This window comes from Rhopalosiphum maidis, chromosome 2 (genome assembly GCF_003676215.2).
Source record: "Rhopalosiphum maidis isolate BTI-1 chromosome 2, ASM367621v3, whole genome shotgun sequence".
In the NCBI taxonomy this organism is placed as follows: Eukaryota; Metazoa; Arthropoda; class Insecta; order Hemiptera; family Aphididae; genus Rhopalosiphum; species Rhopalosiphum maidis.
Window position 1 is genome coordinate 59,303,831 of NC_040878.1, and position 25,746 is coordinate 59,329,576.

Below are 25,746 nucleotides of genomic sequence, written 5' to 3' on the forward strand. Positions count from 1 at the left end.
AATAATAATAAATACTATTATTTAATGACAGTACCTACTTATTATATTGTTTATAGATACTTGATATTTTGAAAATTTTTTTTATTTTAAGTATTGATATAAATGTTACGTTACAATATAATATATTAAAAAACTTGAAAATTGAATACAAGGTCTCTCATTATTTTTCTTATCAAGAATAATAAATATTTATATATCAAAAATATAATATAATTTACACAATTTTTTCTTATAAAATTTTCAACTATAGAACAAACAAGTTCACAAAAAAGAGTTATCAGATAAGAGATTCTAAATAAAATGTAAAAGTTACGTATTAAAAGCCCTAATGTTTGAAGAGGCTTCTCTATAAAGTATAAGCCGTATATGTATATGCAATTTTAAGGATAGATAAGTAACTTGTTAAAATAATAATACCAAATCCTTCTTTTACTTAGGTAGTTAAAAATTAATAACAGTACATACTAGAAATGAAAATTAAAGATTCTTAAGGTGCGTGAAATAAATTCGAAAACATTTTTAAGCGTTATTTATAGCATAGAATAATCTAAACTGTATTAATCTACACTTCTGTTTTAACTATTTTAAGTTCCCGACTTTATATTTATAATATAATATAATATATATATATATATATATATATTATTATTATTGTATAATTATTAATTTTAATCAAGGAATATAATTTAAGAATATCAGTAAATAAAAAATATTATTAAAAGCGAAAAATATTTCTTGTATCATTATTATTGAATATTAACTATTTTTTTCGCATGGTTACTTCTTATTTTCTTGTTAGGAATAAGTCAAAACAAAAAATTTAATTTTCATATTTTTTATTTCAAATACACTTTATTAAGGATTGAATTCCGCGAAAAAAAAGTAACTTATGATATTCCACGAGTCCCAATTACTCTATTGATTTAACTCTTATTGAAATTATTGCACACTTCTAAAGAATATACAAGCATACATACAAAAATGTATTTATAATATATTAAATAAACTAAGAATAAATTCAAAAATCTAAAAAACATTAAAAAACCAATTATAAAAATAATTTTTTGTTTATGGTTGAAAAATTATTACAAGCTGAACGTCATTAAATCATTCACATTTAAATTATTGTGCTTATTATTTATTGCATAGTAATTAGCATTTTTATAGAACAAAACAACAACGAGTATAATATGTATTATATTTTAGCTTTCGAATTACGTTTAGTTTGATTCTACTGCATTTATTCAAGTTGAAGGAATTCGTTGTTTAACTTTTTTTCTGCTACTGACTACTGGGGTAGCTTGGAATACACCCGGTTATCTTTAGTAATTACTTGTTCCACAATAAACACTTTCGAGGAAAATTCAATTATTTTCTTTTCCGAATTAAAAACAATTATATAATCTCTATATAGTAATATAATTATAATCTATAGATTATTAGATAGATACATTATATTTATTTTGTGCAAAATATTTTTTTTTTTTTAAATATTTTTTTAAATATATTTATATATATTACGATAAAACATGTTTCTATGTTTGTCCTCTATATACTTGAAAACTATACTAGATCGTTTCCAATAACAGTTATATGACAAATGTCAAAGAATATTTTGTAGGGAGTCACCATGAGATAACTGAAATCGGCTATAGATCCAAGATTATATCTATCAAAATAAATAAAAAAAAATAAATGAATGATTAATGATAAGCATAATAATAAATGATTATTGTATATCCCAAGCGGCCGCTATTAATTGAAATTTAAATGTTGGTGGGGATGCCCCTTGATGTACGATGTCATAATATTTTTTAAATACTACAATTCCACTATATCCACATGAGTTTAGTTTCAACTGACATAATTTTTAGTTTTTTTTTATCAATGATTAAAATTGGTTACAGAGTATAATATAAGTAAAAATATGTACATAACCAAGTTAACAAATATATATCAAACAATTTTTTTTTTAAATACTTTATTTTACTTAATTCTGAATATATTTTTTATGTTATTATATAAAGACGAATCTGTAAGCTTGAAGATATTGGATTTAACTATTTTAATCAGATTTTAAGAATCATTTCAATTTTCATCCAGTTTTTTTCTATTTACATTACAACTACTCCCAAAATTAAAAAGTGGAAAATCAAAAAATTAATCACTTTAATTGTGTTTGTTTTATAATTTTAACTGAAGTCAAATATAAAACGACAAAAAGATAGAGTAATTTTGACCTACGTAAAGTCGAGTAATAGATAACGTGACCATACATTCCGCTTTGGACAGGACAGTCCCACTTTCCAGTAAGTTTCTCATTATACTTAAACAATGGAAAAATATCTCGTTTTGAAAAAAAAGTTGGGAATCTGTATTGCATTCTATTAAAAAAGAGCACGCATTTAATTATCACCACAAACACTGGTATATACTATAACACATTTACACTATTTCCAATTATTATTACTAAACATTATTTCACTTATTTAAAATAATTTGTCTTATTCTATTCGATGTTTTACTGCAATTATTATACTGTTGTAAATTGACACAAAAAGTTATAAAAAATCATGTTTCCTGTTAAAATGTATGGGTATCACACTCTAAGAGAAAACAATATAGTCATGTCACTAATACAGCTAGTCTTAAAAATAAATAAATTTAACCATGTCTGCAATATTATTTTTAATAACTTTTCTAACGTTATCTGAATTCTTAGATAGTGAATGAATTGTGTTCATTTCGCTGTTGTACATAAAACCATTTTATTTTTTTTTTGTTAAAATTAATATTTTGTTCTTGCGAAGATAATGTTTTCGTACAGGTATGATTTGAAAGTAAAAATTCCTATGTCATATTTAATTGGATTAAACTATCTCTCCATCATTAATAACACCCATCATTTTCCAGGAACTTGATTTTGATCTTTTAAACCCATTGGAATTGTTAGTTGTGCATACTCAACCAAGTGTCTCATTTGGTGATAACGATAGTTTACGAAAATGGCTCGAGGGCGAGTGTAGTGAAAGATGTTCCTTAGGCATTCAATTTTTATCAACTGGGATTCTATACTATCGTTTAAAAAAACAAAGGATCATTCTTATTCAAAACCATTTTGCAGTTAATGTATACCAATCTAAAATAAATTCTAGAATTAATAAAATTCGTGTTTGGGGGTTCTTTATTTAATAAATTAAATTTGATACCCTGGTTCAAAATATATAGAAAGGCATATTTTCCAAAAATGTGGTCTTAGGCTTAATTAATTACTAGTTGAAAACTATAAATCTCTTCCCCAATAAAATAAACATATCAGTCTACATCATTATCCACTAATTTATTTTTTTTTATTTGCAGTATGCTTTTAAATAAAAGTAATACAATTTGAGATAGATATAAAGTTTGATGAAATATTCAAGTACGTTGAAGGTGGAAAAATCACTGTAACAACAAAAATTAAATATAAGTATAAAACACTATTAAACTTTTAGTTATTTTTAGGTTTTAAATGAAGCAATGAATTTTATATAGATTTAAAAATAATATTATATGCTTACCCAAATGGAAGGAAATCATAATAGAATTATCAACAAAAAGTTAAGATAAGTTTCATTTGTGTGTAGTATTATTTCGGGTGTAAGAATGTTGTAGAAAGTTAAGGGATTTATGTGCTTCCTTGTGATAACATGCAGTAATATGATGAATAATCGATATTTCGTTCGCATATCACACGGCTAGGTGTATTATTTTTATCTGCACTTTAAAATAAAACCGTTGAGATGTGTTTTAATCGATTGGTGAATGAACTAAACATCGTAATAAATTTGTAGCGATTTGAGGTAAAAAAAAAAAGAAACAAAATAATAAATAATAAAATCAATTTGTATTTTCAATGAAGCTGCAGTTTTTTTACGTTTTACACTATGTTTTAGTGTGCGCCTACTTTCTGCCTATTCGAGTCTTGGATTCAAAATAATTAATTTAGTCAATTGTTATTTGAAAATATTGTGTTTGTTTAAATAACAGGTTAGTTTTATAAAGTGTGCATAAGGTGTGAGGCATGAAGGTGCCTTGGACTCAACGGCTCTGGTACACCTGATTATTCTGTGCTGAGTGCTTCCTTATATGTGGATATGCACTGGCCCTCTTTTCCTTTATCTGAGGTCTATAAGTTATAACTCAACCATGGTTTCGCCTTCGCAGTTACATCCTTCCAAAGTCGTTATTGCCTATCCAGCGCAAATTGTCATAGTTTGCACACATGCCATTATAGTTGAGGCTACTATTATATATGTCTATTGAACTAAGCCGGTTTACACTATATGTTGTACTTCATATTATTTGTGATACAACTTTTGGCAAGACCTTGGTCCGATCCTTGGGTGTCATATTTATTATAAAATATATCTAACGAGTTTCTAGAATTGTGAGCTCGTTAAAATATCTATGAAAACGTACCATTCCTTTAGCGTACATAGATTTATTTCATAATAGGTAGAGTGAACATTGTGTTTTAAGAACATGATCCATTTTTATAAAAACAAAACTTGTTGTTCGGAGGTTTATTAGTTTTTTAAACGTCATAATTGTTTTGAGTATTTTATAATAATGCGAAAATTCAACAATGTAATGTGTGTGGGACGATATAAACGTGTTTTAATTATTATAAAATTTCATATTACAAATAATTGATTTTATTGATAAATAATGAATGAATAAAAAAAAAGATATATTTTATCATATTAAGATACTAATACTGACAATACACGTATTAATTTTTCTATATTTTGTATACATATTTAGATACATTTCATAAAATATTTTAAAATCTAATGTTAAAAATGTACATAAATCAAATAAATATACAATCGAAGTATAGTTTTATAAGAACTACCTAACTAAAAGAACATATTTACTTATAACTAGGACTGGGATTTCTATGTAAATTCATATTTTTAGTAAAACATGATGAATTAAGTATTGCAAATGATAAATTCATTTCACATGATTTGCAATAAAATAAAACATATTTTATTTTACATGTTTTTACATATTTTGTCATAAATACATAGTTTAACATTATTTGTAAAATGTCTGCATTTTTTTTTTTTTAAATATTTCGTTAATTTTGACAATTTTGGTGGTTTAGTAGTATTATACATTTATACTTCGATAATAGTACTCGTAAAAATTGTAAGTGCATAATACATATAGGAAATAAGCATATGAAAGTATTAGTTAAATATTAATAACTTGTTTCTAGTTTATCTGAATAGTATTTCTGTTCGATAACTATACGTTAACGATCTTAGATTATACTTTATATTCAACAATTATTAGACAAAATATATTTACGAATTTCCAACAGTATCAATACTTGCGTTCGCGTAGTTGTAAAAATATCTTTATATATACTTTATAATTTTTAAATTAAATTGATTAGATATTAGAAACAATTAATTGTATATTATTCAGTTATAAGTTATAACTAAGGCTCGGATTTATGTGTAAATACATATTTTTACTGTGAATTGAAAAATTAATTTACGGGAGTGATAAATTCGTTACAAGGATTTAACAACGAAATTAATTATATTTTATTTTACATATTTTGCCATAAGTACATGTTATTACATATTTCTCAATAATTCCATTTTTTCCTACATATATTGAAAATTTGTTTATTTACGATTTTTTAATAATTGTTAATTATGTACGATTGTATTTTTCAATACAAACAATTTCCCTTATTTCCAAAAGTACAAAATAGTAACAAAATAATACCAATTATTGAACTTAATCTACGGTAAATATAACTTACTCCTTCAGACATAGTCAAAATGCAATACTGTCCATTAACATCAGTGGAAACCGAAAAATCATTTAGTCGGTATAATGCAATTTTACGACCAAATCGAAGAGCTTTTGCATTTCAAAATTTCAAAATGGCTGTTATTATAAATTGTAATCAAGATAATTAAATTTTTTATTTTTTTTTAGCTTTTTTATTTATAATTTATAACTTGTAACACATTTTTTTAATAATTGTACTATTTAAAATATAATTTGTTTCATTAGAAACTCATATGGATATATTATATAATTAAATATTAATAAATAAATCATATTAGTAAATTACATATTTTAATTTATTTGGCACATATTTATGTACATATTTTGCTAACGTAAATATATATTTTGGTTTCATAAATACATATAAATCCGAGGCCTAGTTATAACTATAGGAAATGGTTTTTACAATAAATAATATGTATAACGGAATGAGATATTTTTAATCCGATAAATGTGTATGATTTAGATTATTCTAACTTAAATAAACCCATTTTTTTTTTTGCATACTTGAGTGTAAATAAATACTTTGTAAATATTTTATTTATTTTTCGATTTTTTCATCATATTATATGTATTATTATTACCTATTTAAATTCCATTCATGTACAAATATACTAATATGAAATTTTACAACTCCATTACATCGTCGATGAGGGACGTTCATTCAGTTAGTATAAAAACATGATGTGAACAAATCGTTACCACTTAAGAGAACCCCCTTTTTACTATAATTATTTAGTGGATAGTTTTATTGAACATTTCGATGTACGTGTATATATTTTAAAATACAAATGAATGGTTTTTCAGTTACTTAAATTTTTAGTTAAACTATGATTAATATAGTTCTTAGAAATGATATTGCAATATTAACTAATATATTATATAGTATTTAATCTAGTAAATACTTTACTTTGACCATTTTTATGTATAAAAAACATTGATAGATTAAAATTTATCATTAATATTTTCAAGAACAATTGTTTCAAAACAATTTTATCTCAAAAATGTGAAAATATTATGGTCCTTAGAGTATTTTTTAAATTTATAAAACCAAACTTTGAATACATTAAATATATGTTTAAATGAAAAATATGGGCGATTAATGAGGAATGAGTATTTTTGGTGAAATTACACTGTATATAAGCGCGAAAATGTAATTAATTTCTTAGTCTTTTAATAAAATATAATTGTACATAGTCGATATTATGTATTGTTTGTAAGCTATTAGTAAGTATAACTTATTGCAATAATTATTATCTAATGCACCTACGATTCCACGTATAACTGTTTTGTTCACAGTTCAAATCACACAAGTTTAATCGCAAAATACACGTAATGCCATTGTTCTTATTATTATAAGGTATTATAATATTCACACGACAAAATAATGCATTTGCGGTGGATTGTTTCTTTCGTACCGAGAAGTGCGAAAGTCCTAGTGCTAAAGTTATACCACCGAGCACACAATATTGTATTCATATTGCATCCTACACTCGACAGTTATACACTAAATTATTACTTGCTCACACGCGAGGTCTGTTGTTCATTCGGATATCTGAATAATCTAAAGTGATATATATATATATATATATATATATACATAGTTATATATTATATACTTAGTATATAATATGTGTGGATGTTGTGTATACAGTTATACGAATGTGGTGTCTATACGTATTATACATTATTACAGCGTGCCACAGTCATACCTATACATCTATACCGAATAAAATAACCTACATAACCACGTCGGTGTAATTTACGTAAATTCCCTCAAGAGACGCGTAATATGTTACATTAATAAGTGCCAAAACAAATACCTACTTGCTGCACTGCTGCAATGACTCGTGGAAAACTTTAATCGGCTACCGACACGCTGTCATGAAGTGGTTTCTATCGTAAATCAAACACACGTATACATGCGCGCGTGCAACAAATTAATATTCAAAAAAGTAATATTATACCCGACAAGGTAGCAAGTGTCAACAATATTATAATAAATAATATGTATAATAATATGTATCTATAGTGTACGTAAAATATTATTATTGTGGATAGACATATTCATCACGTTGTAATTTTTTTTTTTTGTCGTAAAAATGACTTAATGATCGATCAAACGTCATTTCGAATAAAGGACGAATCGTTATGATATGAAAATCCAATTGAAATGAATTATTATTGCCTTCTGTTATCAATCAGACATCACGGGTACTTGATTTGTAATAAAATTAAAACTTGAAAAAACGATTTATGTTATATATTAATTAAAAAATTAATTATATACGGAAATATTGTTATTTGCAACATTAAAAAAAATGTTACATGTCACAGGAATGTTTTTACGGACAATTTTCGATCAGGATAACTATTCATACGTGTATTACGAGTTTTCTGTCACTATAACTGATTTGTTGTGAAAATTTTCGAATTTTTGTTGTTTGATTGAAAAAGTTACAACGTTTCACGTTAGGATTAACTTTTGTTAACTATTCAATACGTATATTACATATTACATATAATATTTCACACACACACACACACACACGCATACAACGATTGCGTGAAACACTTAGATGCAAAATATATACGGTCTGCGATAAATGATAGGAACATCCGAACATAAATATATAAATAGAATAAATGTATAATTAATAAACGTAATAATATGTAGAAAGTCATGGTTAATGTGTCACGGTACTTTATATAGACTCCCTGGTTTCTAGTCCCTACCAAACTGTATGCGATTTTGGCAATGGAAACCAACGAAGAATTTGTCGCGAAGTATTACGGCTGAATAATTTCAATTCACACCAACGTGGTATGTGTCAGCAATAAATTATGTACGCGCTGCCGCTGTGGCTTTTATTATTTGCACGTCCAGACTGTGTCACGGCATCGGCCGAATGCACACCAAGAACGATAAATTATTATTTATTATCCGCCGTCCACTGTACTATAATGATCACTAATTATTATTATAACGTACATTATCGTATATTATATAAATGCGAAAAATGTAATTCATAATAATATTGTATAAAGATTAATTTTAACGTCGTGTTATACTATAAACATTATTATTATTATTATTATTATTATGTACACAAGTATACAGAATAATGTAACGGAAACGAAATCGACAAAATTGTTTTTGAATTCGTTGATGATCGTCAAAATCGATATCGTCGTATATGCTTCGAAACTGTAGATGATTATTATAATAATATATTAATATGATATTTGTGTGATCAGTAAAGCTGACTTTACCCTAGAGCTACCGTAAACGTTTTATAATTATTAATTAATATCATTATATTGTCATACTATATTAAAATAAATTGACTAAAAAAAATTTCTGTTGCTCAAATTTGTTATTTATTTTATCATATATACCTGTAATATTATGAAAAGTACAAGGAAAATGTGGCCAAAGAACTTGGTAAAAACGATAATACCATATCATATTGAAATCAAAATATGATAGCTAACCGAAAACCGACAATGGAAATAACTCAAAAGTATAAGTATAACACGAGTATAAGTAATATTATGTCCACTCGATGGTAGTGACCTTTTTAATTATAATAAAATAACTATAATTTGAGGAAAAATGAATATTATAGGTATTAATATCCATTTTTTTTAATATTTGATCTTCAAACTCTTATAAAAAAAAAAAAAAAAAGTTGAATGTAAATTCTACATGTCTTAACTTCTATTAGAACAACTTAAAAATAACCTAATAATATAAATATTAAACTTGAAAGATTTTTGACTAAAAACAAAAAAAAACTACATAAAAATTACATTACAAAATCTACATAATTTAAAAAAATAAAATCAAAATTGACAATTTCAAACGTTCATAATTAGTTCGAAATGAGCCAAACTATTTTTAAAATAATATTGTTTACAAAAAAAAAAATACTAATTTGAAAATTTTTTTAATGTTTCGTTTTTCTACGATCGTTTTTTTTTGTTAAAAACTTCTATTATAGTTTTTACCATTTGCTTAGAAAAGTGCTCGCTACTTTTTATTGTTGACCATACAAATAGGTTCAATTTTAATCACACACATACATTATATTTTTATTTATTTTTAACCTACTTAATAAAATTTCATTTATAGCTTAACCCATAATTAATTCTTATTTTATCCATATTTTATTCTGAGTAAGACAAGTAATGTTTATAGGTCTTACAAAGAGGCGTTTTCGGGTTTTTAGTTTGATGATGTATTTTACAGCAGTCAAAATGCTTCAATATCCAATTTGAATGTTTTTTCTGGCAACAAATCTTTATTTAATGATTACTTTGTGATGGATGTGGTGGGAGGCCGTCAAAATCAAGTAATTCTAATTATTACTATAAATAATTCATTTTTCTATAAGCATTCAGTAATACAGTTGGTTGAATAAATATTTTCAACAAAAACATCGCATTCGTATACGAATTAAATGATTAAAAACTATATAATTTATCATTGTTATTAATTTATAATTCAATACTAACTTACCGAAGAATTGCTTGAATAGGTTCGAGGAATAAATAGATTAAGATTAGTACAAACATTTTTAACATTTCACCGTACATACAAAAATAAGTGTAATATTAAAAATGGTGAAAAGTTTTAAGTGTTTACGATTCATATTTTTGAAACTGAAGCCTAATAATTAAAATTGTTAATTATTTAATTTTGTCGAAATTTAATTTGAATACTTGAAATATTTTTTTTTTTGCATTTTCTGTATTTTTGATTTATTTCAATAACTATAAAAACGTCTAATTAGGAACCTTTTATTAAACTCCTAAACTTGGGTATTATAATTGAAAGTTTTTATAAATTATTACTATAAAATTATTTCTCAATTTTTATGATTTAGATGAATTTTGTCAAAAATAGAACTTAAAATGTTAAAAAAAATACATTTCTTTTTAATATTCTTAAATTGCAATAAAAACAACTATTGCGAAAATTGTAAATAATTTTAAATTTTTTTTTACCAAACATTGGCTTGACAATTTAAATGCTTATAAATTGCTTAAAATTGATTTAATACCACACAAATTGTATCTAAAGTATATTATATAAATAAAATTATAATTTAAATTGATAGAGCACTGGGATATTTCAAAATGTTATTTAAATAACTAAAACTTATAAGGTAAAAAATCGTTTTATTCATATACATATCCAATGACCTACATACAAATTTGATTTTCTAATTCATAAAAATTTAAAAGGTTTGACTCTACATTTATTTTTAACTGTTCTTAGAAATACTAAAATTTTACCTTTCAAAAACAAAGAATACATATATATTTTAAACTAAAAACAAATTTTAAAATATTCATTATATATATATATGGTGTAACAAGTCTATTTGATAAACTGCCATTACAAATATTACTATATTTGTTAAATAGTCCTGTTACACTCTGTATATATATATTTATGTATATTTAATTTAATCTCTTCAAATTTGAAATTTTAAACGTTGATAATATTATGTATAAAAAAAATTGTGACTACCTGTTTTCGATATATTTTAAATATTGCGAGAAATTTTATTTAAGTTTTATTATCAGTAATTTATTATCAATATAAAATAATAATAAAAAAATAAAGATCTCAAAGTTCTCAAAAATTTATGTAAAAATCTCAACAAGTAAATTATACTTAGAAAATTACGTCACGTATAGAAAAGAGTAATTTAAACATATTTGATGAACATTTCAAGTCTGCGGTTATCAAATTTGAATTGGATCAAAAAAACAACACAACATTTTTTAAGTGCTTCAAACATTTTTTAAGAATTTAAAAATATTATAAAGTTTACCTAATATTTAAATTTTCCAAAAATTAGAATTATATTTAATTCAACGAGCTAAATAAAATATAAGATAATTGAAAAATCTATCAACTGAATAAGTTTTTTTGACAAAAGAATTGCACGAATATTATATATTTTGTATAGAACCTACGCTTTCGAAAAATAAAACCATAACCCTAAAACTTGCAAAATTTAAATTTTTAGGTAAAAATAAGACATTATTTATTACATATTATAAACTTCTAAAAAAAAAAACGAATAATGTTATTGGAAATTCAATACGCATACGTTCTGAATATGATAATATATAAATTATTAATTGACATTTTTTTATTAATATAACTGAATTTGAAATATTAAACGAATTGTATCTGTTTATTTTCCAGTGATACTAAAAAAAAAGTATATTTTAGTGATCGTTATAATATTAAAACTGAATATGGTATTATACTAAGTAATAATAAAAAAGATATCAAGTATTCATTCAAGTTTCACAGGATTAAGTGTAAGCGATATTGTATTTATTTTGAGGTTTTCAACATTCAAATATAAAATTTTGAATTACATAAAATGTTTTTAAAATGATTATAATAAATTGTTAATAGGACTAACTATATGACTATACTTGTATAATCGTAATAAATTTACAAACTAAAACTTATTTCTCTTGGTAATACAACTTTGAGTGTATTGCAGTTGTGTCGATGAAGTACGTCGAAAAAATATCACAAAGAAATATTGTTGCTAGTAAGATATCGTATTGACAAAATGCATATTTCAAAAAAAAAAAAATACGTCATCATTCACATTATATGATTTATATAATATATAAATTGCTCCGCTAGCTTTTGTACTACCTTCAGATGACTTGAGATAACATGCAGTAATATGATGAATAATCGATATTTCGTTCACATATCAATTTGTATTTTCAATGAAGCTGCAGTTTTTTTACGTTTTACACTATGTTTTAGTTTGCGCCTACTTTCTGCCTATTAGAGTATTGGATTCGAAATAACTGATTAGTCAATTGTTATTTGAAAATATTTTGTTTGTTTAAATAACACAGGTTAGTTTTATAAAGTGTGCATAAGGTGTGAGGCATCAAAGTACCTCACACCATTATTTCACACGTCATTATTCACATTATATGATTTATACATATAATATATAAGTTGATCCGCTAGCTTTTGTACTACCTTCAAATGTTAGTGAAGTTATGAACAAATATTGAAATTATATTATTTTTTTTTGACCAAAATATTCAGATTCTCTCACCCTTCCTAAACTATTCGGAAGAGATATGAACAGAAACTAAAAAACGAATTAAACACTTTATATGTACTGTTTTTTTTTTTATATTTCATATGAAAAAAATTACAGTAGTATACAATCAAGTATAAGAAATATTTGACAAATCTAATATGTTTTTCTGATTAATATTATTATTATTTTTATGTATATATATAATAAAAAAACCATAGTTATCGTGAATTTATAGTAAGTATCTAAATTATTATTTTCTTTATTTGATAAGAATACAAGTTATCAGTAGTGTTAGTTGATAATATTGGTAAATTATTATTGTCACACACTGTACGAAGAAAGCAAATTGATTGTGGTTTATTTATTTATATATATATATATTTTTTGTATCAGATATTATTCTCTTTTAATTTAATTTTAAACTTTAAAGTAATTTGTATTACATTTTAATTCTCTAGTGACTAATGATTAGTTTTTCAATTCCATTTAATTTATGTATTTTTAGTAGTGTTATATTATTATTCATATTTTTTTTTTCATTATTTTTATTTGTATTATTATTGGATACAACCGATTTGTTTTTGATTCATCAATCATAAAATCTATTCAACGATCGTTTGATATATGATATTGTACATAATACATTCTATCAGATAGATACCTCTTTAGTTGATGACCTGTCAACGTCGAATAAAAATAAATCAGAATTTATATTATAAACTTAAATGTACAACATATAATCATCCTTTACTCTTTAGTTCGTCTAATGTATATTTCTTTAGTAAGTTTAATATAATCGAAAATATAGATTAGATTTTAAATTTATAACACTTGCTTTGTACTAAAATATAACTATTGAATTTATGATAAAGTCATTATATTTTATTAATTTACCAAATGGTTCCTTTAATTAAAACTAATGGCAAGACGACACTAATATATAGTCTCGTGTATACATGATAAAAATCCTTATAGTTTTTGAAAAATATCTGTTTGCTCAACCTTTTAGATCTAACCACCCATATTCCTGTACCTTAATAAATTCATCTTTAAAAGATAAAACTTTTGGTTTATTTATTTTTGTAACACACTTTTTAAAACAACATAGGAGCTAAAAGAAATGGCAAAAGCCAAGATTTCATCTAAAGATCTAACAAACATCTTCGTAGTTTAGACACAAATAAATCTTTTTTCAAATATATCTGATTCCAGTTTATTTAGGAATGTTTTCCGTTGATACTTATAAAGGCATAATAGCTCTACAATGCATATAGCATTCAAGTTTATAATAATAATAATTCACTGACCATGACAATTGTATCAAAACAATATCGTGCAGTGCACTACAGTATAATTTAGAGATCATTGGATAGATAATGACAGCTTTTAATCATTCCATAACATTGTAGTTATTTTGTTTGATCAATTTTTCTTCTGATGTTGAAAACAACAATTTAAAACTAACACACTACCTACTCAGGAATCACGGAACCACAATTTGCCACGACAATAATCACAAGACAACTCCGTAATTCTCTCTTGTACCAATTAGCAGTCAAGTTATAATTGTGAACTCAGAACAGCTGCCGCCACACTACATGTCCGACACAAGTCAGTCCGTATCCAACAAATTTAATTTTACTTAAATGCCTGCGTGGTGAAATAGAGTCACTGACATATTATTAAACATTTAGTAAGGGACATCATGTGGGTTATACCTACGTCATGTATATAATTAAAGTCGTATAGTTATAACTTCTAATAAATTACACAAAGTGCGTCCGATTTTATTTCTATTTTAATCTTAATCCAAGAGAACATATTAACTAAAGTACAAATGAAGTTGTTAGGACACGTCATACAATAAATATTATATGATACATAACGATCACTTTCTATAGCCTTAGAGTCGTAAAAACATATAATAACAAAATAGATATATGTGGTTCAAATATACAATAAAACAACTTGTCTTTGTGGTACCACCGACATACATAGCTATTTTCGTATGTTTTTATCTTATATTGATATAATTGAATTAGGTACGTGTTTCACGGACATTTTTATTGGTAGCAATCGTAAATCCATTATGATTTACGAGGAAGTATAAAGAAAACTTAAATAAATTTGATTCTGTATCGAAGATCTTAGGCAGACCATTAATTATGTCTCTCCTGAACTTAATGGCGTTCCTTAAAGTATGTCGAAATCTTCGATATGAATTATTTTAATATTAAAAGTGTACAACTAAAATACTCATATTGATAGAATTTTGGTAGAATACTGAAAATACTGAAAATCAAATAAGAACTTATTTTATTTTTGAAATAGCCAATGACTAACCTACACTGTATATAACTGAGACATTTCTGTGATTACATCTATTTATGTATAACATTCATTATATAAAACGGAAGACAATATTATTGCTTTGAGTAAAAATAAAAAAACAAATGATAGACTTATAGACTTAGTGGTGCGCTGAAGGCTATTTTTTGAGGCATGTTCCTAACCAAAACCAACCAAAACCGGTAAGTAGGTCGGATTCGTAAGACTGTAGATCGGTGAATTTGAGATAATCAACTAATAAAAATGTATTACATTTAAAAAATACCGTACAATCTATATTTGTTATAATGTACTATGTACAACTAGATATTTTACGCCACTGCCCATAATGTAATTAAAAATGGTGAGTTATATTATGCTGCCAAGTTCTAGCCTGTGAATCTTATACCTGTATTTAGTATCTACTAACAATATATAATTTGTTTAGTTTACGTTTGACACGTTCTATGGTTTAACATGTTTAGAAGCATGACAATATTGACGTTGTTATAATGTTTAAGTCTTATGCAATTTCTATGTTAATGCGACCGATTGAATGGTGCAACGGAGTATTAAAACAAATTATGAAAAATAATAACTGTATTATTACTTTACTAGCTACAACTATAAGGGCATTTATTCAGACTATTCAATTGTTTGTACATATAAATATATATCGTATAATATATCAATTGCTGTGAGTAGAAAAAAGACTAAAATAAGTAGGTATTATCATTTAAACATAAGGAAAGGATGGTAGTAGGTTTAGAAAATGTCTGACCCTCCTCACTCAAAACAAATGTTTTACGCCCCACTGCTTACAGTGAGCGGAGAAGGACGGTTGACTATCGATTCTGATAGTTGATGTCATTATGTTATCGGTTTACGGTAAATCGTATAGTGCACTCGACGAAAACACAAGTTTAAAAAAAAAAAAAAAAACACTGTAATAGTATTATCGTTGAGCGGTAACATTCGATCTGTTCGGCGATAAGGTGTTGTCGTTGACACGACAATATTATTATACATTTTCGTTTATACTAAAACGTTGCGTTTTGCGTTTCAGGAGCAAACGGGCGCCACCCGCGAGCAGCGTTCGCCGCCCCGTACGCGGAACAGCACCACCCACACCACCCGCAGCACCGGCGACAACACGACCGGCCGGAATAGCAGCCGCCGACGGGATAACCACCAAGCGCGATGTGACCGCCGTTCAGTGGGTGGACGGCCACCATGGACCCGCAGATGTGGTGGTACGACACGGGACTTGTACCGGGAGGTGTGCAGTTAGCTGCAGTTGTCGGTAACGGCACGGGCGGCGGAGGCATCGGCGGCGGTGTCGGTGTCGACGGAGACGGCGGCGGCGGCGGCGGCGGCGGCGGAGGCGGTGGGTGCAACAATAATAGCAGCGGCGGCGGCGTCGGCGCAGTAGCGGCCGGTGCAGTCGGTTGCGCAATCGGACCGGACAACAAAACGACGCACACGGTGGCCGGAAACGGCGGGACGGCCGCTATCGGCGGCGGCGACGTCATAGACGCCGGTGCGACGGCGGGCGACGTCGTGGCCGGTGCCGTGGGCCCGGTGCTCATCATCAAGACGGTGGCCATGTGCTCGATAATACTGTGCGCGGTGCTGGGCAACGCGCTAGTGGTGATCAGCGTGGTGCGGCACCGGAAGCTCCGCATACTCACCAACTACTACGTCGTGTCGCTGGCGTTCGCCGACTTCCTGGTCGCGCTGTGCGCCATGTCGTTCAACGCCAGCGTCGAGATTACCGGCAAGTGGATGTTCGGGTACGTCATGTGCGACGTGTGGAACAGCCTGGACGTGTACTTCTCCACCGCGTCCATACTGCACCTGTGCTGCATAAGCGTGGACCGGTACTACGCCATCGTCAGCCCGCTGCAGTACCCGATCACCATGACGCAGCGCACCGTACTGTACATGCTGCTCAACGTGTGGACACTACCGGCGCTTATATCGTTCTTGCCGATATTCTTTGGTTGGTACACGACCGCCGAGCACCAGGCGTTCCGCCGCAAAAACCCGATGTCGTGCGTTTTCGTCGTCAACCGGTACTACGCAATCATATCGTCGTCCGTATCGTTTTGGATACCCGGCGTCGTCATGATCGTCATGTACTACAGGTACGTGATTGTTGTTGTGGGGTGAACGGGTTCGAGTACAATCGGTACCGGCAATACGGAAGAAAGTGTTTTTCGAGGACGACATCGGAAATAAGTTGACCTATGTGTTTTTGTGTGACGGTATATGACACAGTTGAGAGGCCAAATCAGAATATTGGCAGTGTGCCAGTGATGACAAAGCTATTGATTAGGTTACTCTGTGAGGGGCGACTAGAGTAGATAGAACAAAGAATTAAGAAAAATAAGATAATTCGTTGGTTCGGTAATATTGTGAGGAGAGGAGACTCGGGGTAGGTGTGTGGCTATGAATAAATCTAAATCTAGGAAATAGAATAAATAATGACACAAAAATAGTTGATGTGTGTGAATGTGAAGTGGTGAAGTAGGTTGAAGGTGTAAAACAAGGATGACCGACAGCAGAATAACTATAAAATGTTCACTGGTTATACCTATATATTTTTTTTCTATTCAACGTATAAAAACTCTTTTTGTACAACGAACATCAAATAGGTTTACTATTGTTCCATTGCTAATGTAAGGTGTTACATAATGAATAAACACAATTATTTAGAACAGCGGTATAGATATACGAGGGAAAAGAACGTAAGTGTACAAGCGGCCACTTGAATACAAGAGCTTACCGCTGTCCAAGCTTAAATCTGGCTAGATAGCTACACACATATTAGCGAAATGAGCAATGGGTACATATTTTGATTAGGTAATAAATCGTATTTAAGAAGAAAATCATTAGTTTATACAAGCATTGGCAAAGGAAACACAAATACAAAGGAAAGTATGCCATCAGAAAGTGTAGAACAAAGGCGTAATAACAACGTCGAAGCATAAAAAGAAGATGAATAAATAAAAATCTTGGCTAAAAATTATTACACAAAAGGAATTAGTAACAATAAAATAAAAAAATGGCAACTAAAAAGAAATTAAGCAATTTAAAGATTTATGAAAGTATATACAATTGAACATATTTCAATGAAAATTAAATCGAACCGTTTCTTATGTGTACACCAGTCTTTATTTATAATGTATAAAATGTATAAGGTGTATGCTCAAGAGTGTAGTCTAAGTTTATTCAAGTAACCTATATATACCTATATCTGTTTTCTAAGCTTTTATTTCATTATTTTTGTTTACATAATTATTATTTGTAGGTACCTAGAATAGAACAATAATAGTGATATTATTAAATTTTAAAATTATGTTTTATTTTTTCCTGGTACATAAAACGAGTCTTATGCGTTATATATTTACAGTAGAAAAATACCTTTGAAATATAACTTTCTATTTGTTCAAAGAAAATCCTAAAAACTAATACAACGAATAAATTTGATTCAACTAAATAATATAGTTAGAAAAAAAAAGTTGACCGGAAATCCGAATGGATTAGTCATCCATGCGATGTGGGTATGTTGTTAAATAAATAAATGATTTGAACATAATGTGACTCAAAAATTTGGATATTAGTAAATTGTTTAATGTATATATTATAATATACATAATACAAGTCATGTTATAAATAAAAATTAGAGGTATTTTTAAATTATTATTTTAAAATATATTAAACTGAGATCTAGATCGGAATTTTCTTTATATAATTACAAAATAAAGGATCTAAAATAATTAACAACAATGAATTCTAGTTTGGTGGTATAAAACTAGAACTTCCACACTACAATCGTTTTATAATGTTAGTTTGTAAATTATATACACCCAAAACGTGAATTTATTTAAAAAAGTATGAATTAATATTTTTCAAATAATTTATGTTAACTTTGCATGGCTATCAACAACACATTTCATGATTTCAATTTAGATATTTTTTTTTATAGTTTAGTTTGGATTTTAAGCTACCAATTTGGGAAATATGGTTAAATATTTTTATTTTAATCTTAAAGTTCAAACAATAACTACTACCACTAATTTTTTATATTATGTAGAACAAATAAAAAACGAGCCTATAGTCTGAAAATATATAACACTTTAATAACAGTAACATATTTTAAGTACCTATAGTGTTTCGGTCAACGTAATAGCAATATACATTGACCAGCCTCTTTGGGACTCGAATATTTTGTTTGCTTAAAAATGTATTATAATTATAAGCTAAACAATTTATAATTTGTATTATAATACACTTGTATTACAATATCAGTTAAAATTTCAGGTATTGAAATAATCCCTGTAATAGGATATTACAATAAAATACAATTTTTTAATGAATACTGAGATATTTACAAGACAAATCCATAGGTCAATAATATATCGACGACATAATATTATGCACCATTATGCATGTTGAAAATAATTTATTTTATTATTTATGTATTCATGTGTATCTATTATATTTGTACAAACTGTTATTTACATTTTTACGATTACTTATAATATATTAGTATCATGTTTCTGTGAATTGTATTCAAAGACTGGTATCAAACTCAACTTCCGCTATCGATCCTTAAAAAATACAAATAACAATATGTTTATAAACATCGCTTGCGTAAAATGCACTCAATATACCTATTCAAAGTTCCATTCTACTATTTATGTATAGAGCACCATCTTATATAGTATTCAGGATAATATAATAAATCATTAATGGTTTGCATTAATGGAAATAACTTAAACGGGATTGTCTATTTTTGTATTTTTATAATCTCCCGTTCTAATTGGCAGTACATCCTTCAGTGTGAATTGAAAGTTAAACGTAGCTTAGCATAATATTGACATAGCATATTATTTAGTAGAACATTTCCTATTGAACTGCGGTTTTGAATAAAATGTTTTCAATATAACATTTTCGGTAAAATAAAGTGGCTTTACGGACGCACTAAACCTCGTACAAATAATAATAACATGTCATCCCGTAATCGTACTGCAAACATAACGACCAAGCTCACGTGAGCTGTTTAATCGTAAACTATTTTATAATCAACTATTGAAACAATTCGGATAATTAAATGTGTGCACGTAATGGCTATAATATATTATAAGTTTTAGCATATACATATTCGTGAATAATAATATAATATATTATGTGGAAGGAATTGTACCGTAATTAACAAATAATTTCTACTATTGGATTGTATTTGTTACTTGTTCCGTTTTCGCCAGAAAGTTTTTTTCAATACACCAATTATCTAATGCAGCGGTTCCAAACCTTTTTTGTTGTGCGGATCACCAATTTTGTAGAAAATATTTTGAGTCCCGCTTACTTAATAAACATGCAAAGAAACAGTTATATCAAATTGTCGAACGCTTGGCTTAGGCCATAGACCAACTTCTGCGGCACAGTGCCAATTTGCTCTCGGCCCGGTCCATTAGTTGGGAACCGCTTATTTAATGTATCATCGAGTATGAAGTAACTATTGGTTAAGAGAAATCATGGTATGTAGATTTTGTGGTGGGCTTCTGGAAAACCTAAAAGTGACGTGATATTGGAGAAATTTTATCAAACTAATGCACCTTAAATAGTGTCTACTATACAATGTAAATACACTGTATAAAAGAAAAATTGTCATCAGGCTCGTAGCGTCTTCTGTGGATTTAGTACTGATCCAATCCAATACAGTATCGAAAACGAAAATTTTAAAATGATTTAAACTAACTTACTAATGTTTAAAACAATCAATCATTATTATACTTTCGTTGTCTGTGGACTGGACATAATAAATACCTCCAATTTTATTACATAGTCTTACGCGATAAGAGTTGTTTTGCTCGATCTTAACGCACCATTTAACCGTAATTTAACAATTGAACTACTAATATCGAATTCAGCGAAGCAGCTGGTGAAAAACTTGAAATTGTAGTTCTTTTCTGGGTCCCAGCAGACTCGTTTGTTGTCGATCTCTTACTTTGTAACATTATGGCACTTATGAGTGCCAAAGGACACCAGTGTAATTGGGTTTTTGCATGAAAGAAAATGTCATAGAAAATGTTGAATTTAGTAGACGGATGGCTATTCAAGAATACATTTACAAAGCATGTTATACATGGCACAGAGGTAAACTGAAAGAAGTATACAGTATACGTTTATAACATAATATAGATTAATTATTATGATGTGAATCAAATGCTAAATTTGAAGAATAAAATACTTTTTGTTATACATTTTATTTTAAAAAGGTCTTCAATATCAGCTGTATGTAGTGTATTGTATTTCAATAAATTATACTAGTGCTCCCAGTATTAATCGATACCTCCGAGAATGAGTCCAGAGAACTCTATTTTGTTCGAATAAAAAATATTGGCTCACCGTTAATTGCCATACACTTTGTTGTGGAAATAAAAATATTTTTTAAACATCACCATAGTTAGGAATAAAATTACATGATTAATAACTGAATTATTTTTTAATTGATTTAAAAAAAATAGGTAACTTTAGCTTAAGTTAGCTGAAATATTTTTTCAATTGATTAAAAAAACAAATTTAAGATATCTCTTGACTATATAGTAGTTTTCAATTATACCTCATTATATGAATTAGCCACTGAACGCATGTATTAAATTTAAATTGAACAATAAATTGTTAAATTCTGGAAACAGTCCTGAGAAGATACATTTAATTTAAATTGTCAACTTTATAATATTTTGTAATTAATTAATTTTCTTTAGTGATACGGTACATCAGTTTTTTTTTTTCAAGACATCGAATATTTATAATATTATACATTATTATTTATTGATTTATAAATAAAATACAAATACTGGCGTATCATAGATTATTGTTTACTAAAATAACTTAAAATTTGTCCAAATATTTAAAAAATATATCATGTATAAATAATGACAATATACGTAATGTAAAAGGTTTCAAGTGCCAACAGTTAATATATATATATATATATATTTTAATACAACAAAATAACTAAAATAAATATAAAAACATAATACATATATATAGATAGAAATTTGTTTTTAACAATTTATAAAAGAAATAGTTAACTACGTACTGCCTGATTCAAATTATAATTAGTAAGTAAATAATAAGTGATTTGGACTACTTTACAGATTTAACATTTTTGATTATGTTATATTATAGTATTATATTATAACCTTTTTACTGCTAAGTCTAAAAATAACATATGTATAATATATTATCGGACAACTAATCATTGATAACTTATAAATAATATTCGAATTCTGAATACGAAGTATTAAATTATTATTTCTTATTCAAAAATACTAAAAATATATTTATAAACAGTATTATTTAGACATAATACTTATATTATACATAATAGGTATTGTTTACTAGAACAGTATTTAATTTTTTGTTCAATATAATTTTATTCCACTCTAAACTTAATCTTAATCTTTAATCTTAATTAGAAAAATTTAATTTTTTAAATATGATTTTATTTTTAAAAATGTTAATAGTTTTTGATTAATGTATTTTTCTGTAAAAGAATCAGCTACTATTTTTTTTTTTTACTCAGATTTTAAGTAGGGTGGAATAATTATTTATTATTTTATTTAAACTATTTAACATTAAATTAATGTTTTTGTTTCATTTAAATCTGCCACTGTTAAGCCTAAGTATATAATGTACATGCAACAATAAACTTTAGATTAATAGAAACATTTATAAGGGGTAAAAATATTCATGACAACCTTGTAAATTAATTATAATGTAGGTGTCCTATTTTAATTTTCAACAATGTTTAAATTTATAAATCTTCGTGATTTTGATGGATGTTATTACAATTTTAAATTCAAGCATTCATAAAAAAAAATTGTGACCCTAGATGTCTTTACTCGTATTTTCTTTCATAGCCATTAGCCATCACACAAACATCATATTATATCCATGGTAACTGGTTTTTAAATAAAACATTTTATCTAAAAATAAAACAAACCTATAAATTATAAAATAGTTTTTATTAACTCGCACTATTAATTATTATTGTGCTTTATATAAAACTTTTCTTGATATATTCTCAATGTATCTAATTAAAAGTTGCCTGTTATATTCATCAATTAATTTTATGTAACAATATATAATATTTACTATTATATTGTATTGTTAAAGTACATCGTAATTTAACAGGTCATTTTTTATTTCAGATAAGTAATAGTTGGTACAATATCACGTTTAATACGATTTAATATTTTTTCTAAATTTAAAACAGGGCATATAAATTTTAAATAAAATAGTACCTATAGTAGCTATCTCTACACAATCATTACGACATTCAAATAAATAATAATGGCTTAAAGCACGATTGGCATACTCGTCACATGTGCCTAACCTAGATTATATATTAGTATTATCAGTTTATGATTAATATTAACAATATTAAAGGTGACTAGCGAGTACGTGCTGTTATGACAATTGAAGGCGGATGTGATAAAAATAAACAAGTGGTTTGGTGTTCGTATTTGTTGAGCGATATTAATATTAGAATAAAGGGTTAAATTTATTGGACCATTATTTCGTCAAAATAATATTATGGAAAAAACAGGAAATAAATTCGAGATTCGGCTATGGCGACGACGGACGGACAATCGTGATGATGACAGTTCCAACCACAGCACTATGTGTTAGCTGTTGTGGTTGAGATGTTTGAAGTTGAAGTGTACCCATTTCCTTTTAACATTTTTTTTTTATAGTAGCCTACGGTATAGAGTACCGCCATTGCTGTCATCGTTTAAAAACATTACCCCACTACGTGCAAAGGTTTGATATAGGTAAAAATGTCACAAGTTTTAATTACACTGTTGACCAATATTCAAACTAGATTGGCGTCTACATTCAATAAAATATAAAATATCCTTTATATATAATTTTATAAACGTAAAATTCGTTTTTTATATGACATTAAATATTGTTGATACATCACAAGTAGAAATGTTATATAATATACTAAAATATAAAAATCATCATTTCAGATTCTCCTGATAAATAATTTATCACTATTTTGCTCTTTTTTATAGTTTATTCGCACAATTAACAAACTATAAAACTTTAGATCACGTCTTGTATATAGACATATTACCCCAGTATTTCAAACTGTTATTGAGTTTTTTTTATTGAATTCAGCTATATATACTTATTATTCGTAAAAAAAAGCTGAAAGACATAAAAACAAAAACGACAACGATGATTAAGTTGGAGAACGTTGATGATCATTTTACTCATAAAAATAAAAAAATAACTGTTCAATATGTGTTTATTTTCACTATTTTTTTTATATAATAATATTTAGTATACGAACTTGCCTGTTTCATACATAAAAAAATACATTTTCAAAGTGATTTTTCAACATAAAATAATTTGTCACCATATTTAGTTATTTTATTCAAAGTAATAAAAATAAAAGACTTATGATATTTTTTCAGTATAAAATATAATCAATTCGAATAAAAAGTTTATTTTTTTAATGTAAAATAACATATATTAAAAATATATTTTTTATAAAATAGTGAAAAATGAATTCATTATTTTCTTACTCGTGGGTATTCCAATTTCATGGAAACCTTTACTGTAACTTGCAAATTGCTATTATAACCGGTAAAATTCAAAAATTAAATTTATGTGTTTTAATAAACAAATTTAAACATTAAGTAACCATTTTAAACTTCATATAACATTTGCTTAATTAACTGATAATTGAAGATGTTAATACAATTATATATTAGCAATAATATATTCAGAATTTTAAAATTCAACAAAAAAATTTAAATTACTCACACAGACCACAGTCTTCTTATATTATATTAAAAAAAAAAAACTGAATTATTCAATTGTATTCAGTATCCATGCACAGTAGGTACTTGTATTTTTAAACATAGTGGTCACCATAAAACTGAAACTTACTCGTGACCCCCAAAAATAAGTATGTAAATGTGAATTCTTCCCTGCTACTGCGAAAAGCAGTAACTTCAAAAATATCAAAAACGAGGTTTTGATGTCTTATTGTTAATGAGATTATTCTGCGTATAATTTTATTAAGGTTGAATACACGAAAATTGACATCTAGTGGCTTAAAATGCAACTAAAAAAAGTCGTAACTAAATACATTTACAAAAATCGTACATTTCCTAGAGTAAAACGCAGTAATTAACAATGCCCACAATTAAAAACAGTATGTGCATTACTGCGTTTACCGTTAGGATTAAAATATTAAATGTTTTTACTGCGTTTTCTTCTAATAATACAACAACTTTATTATCATCATTTGCCGCGCAACTATCGTAACTTGTTTTGTCTATCTAATGATAACTTGGCATAATATTACGAAAGTAAAAGTATTAAAATTAATATGATTCAGAAGTATCTTTTTTATTTCTGT

General features: G+C 27.0%; 1 protein-coding gene across 1 annotated transcript in view; it reads left to right on the top strand.

The window, feature by feature from the left end:
• Positions 1 to 25,746, top strand: part of LOC113551596 (octopamine receptor beta-3R-like) — a 168,398-nt gene that overhangs the window by 34,566 nt on the left and 108,086 nt on the right. Inside the window, exon 2 of the mRNA XM_026953928.1 lies at positions 16,357 to 17,437. Within this exon, the coding sequence (XP_026809729.1) occupies positions 16,524 to 17,437 (914 nt within the window). The 5' untranslated portion in view covers positions 16,357 to 16,523. The remainder of the gene's footprint in view (positions 1 to 16,356; positions 17,438 to 25,746) is intronic.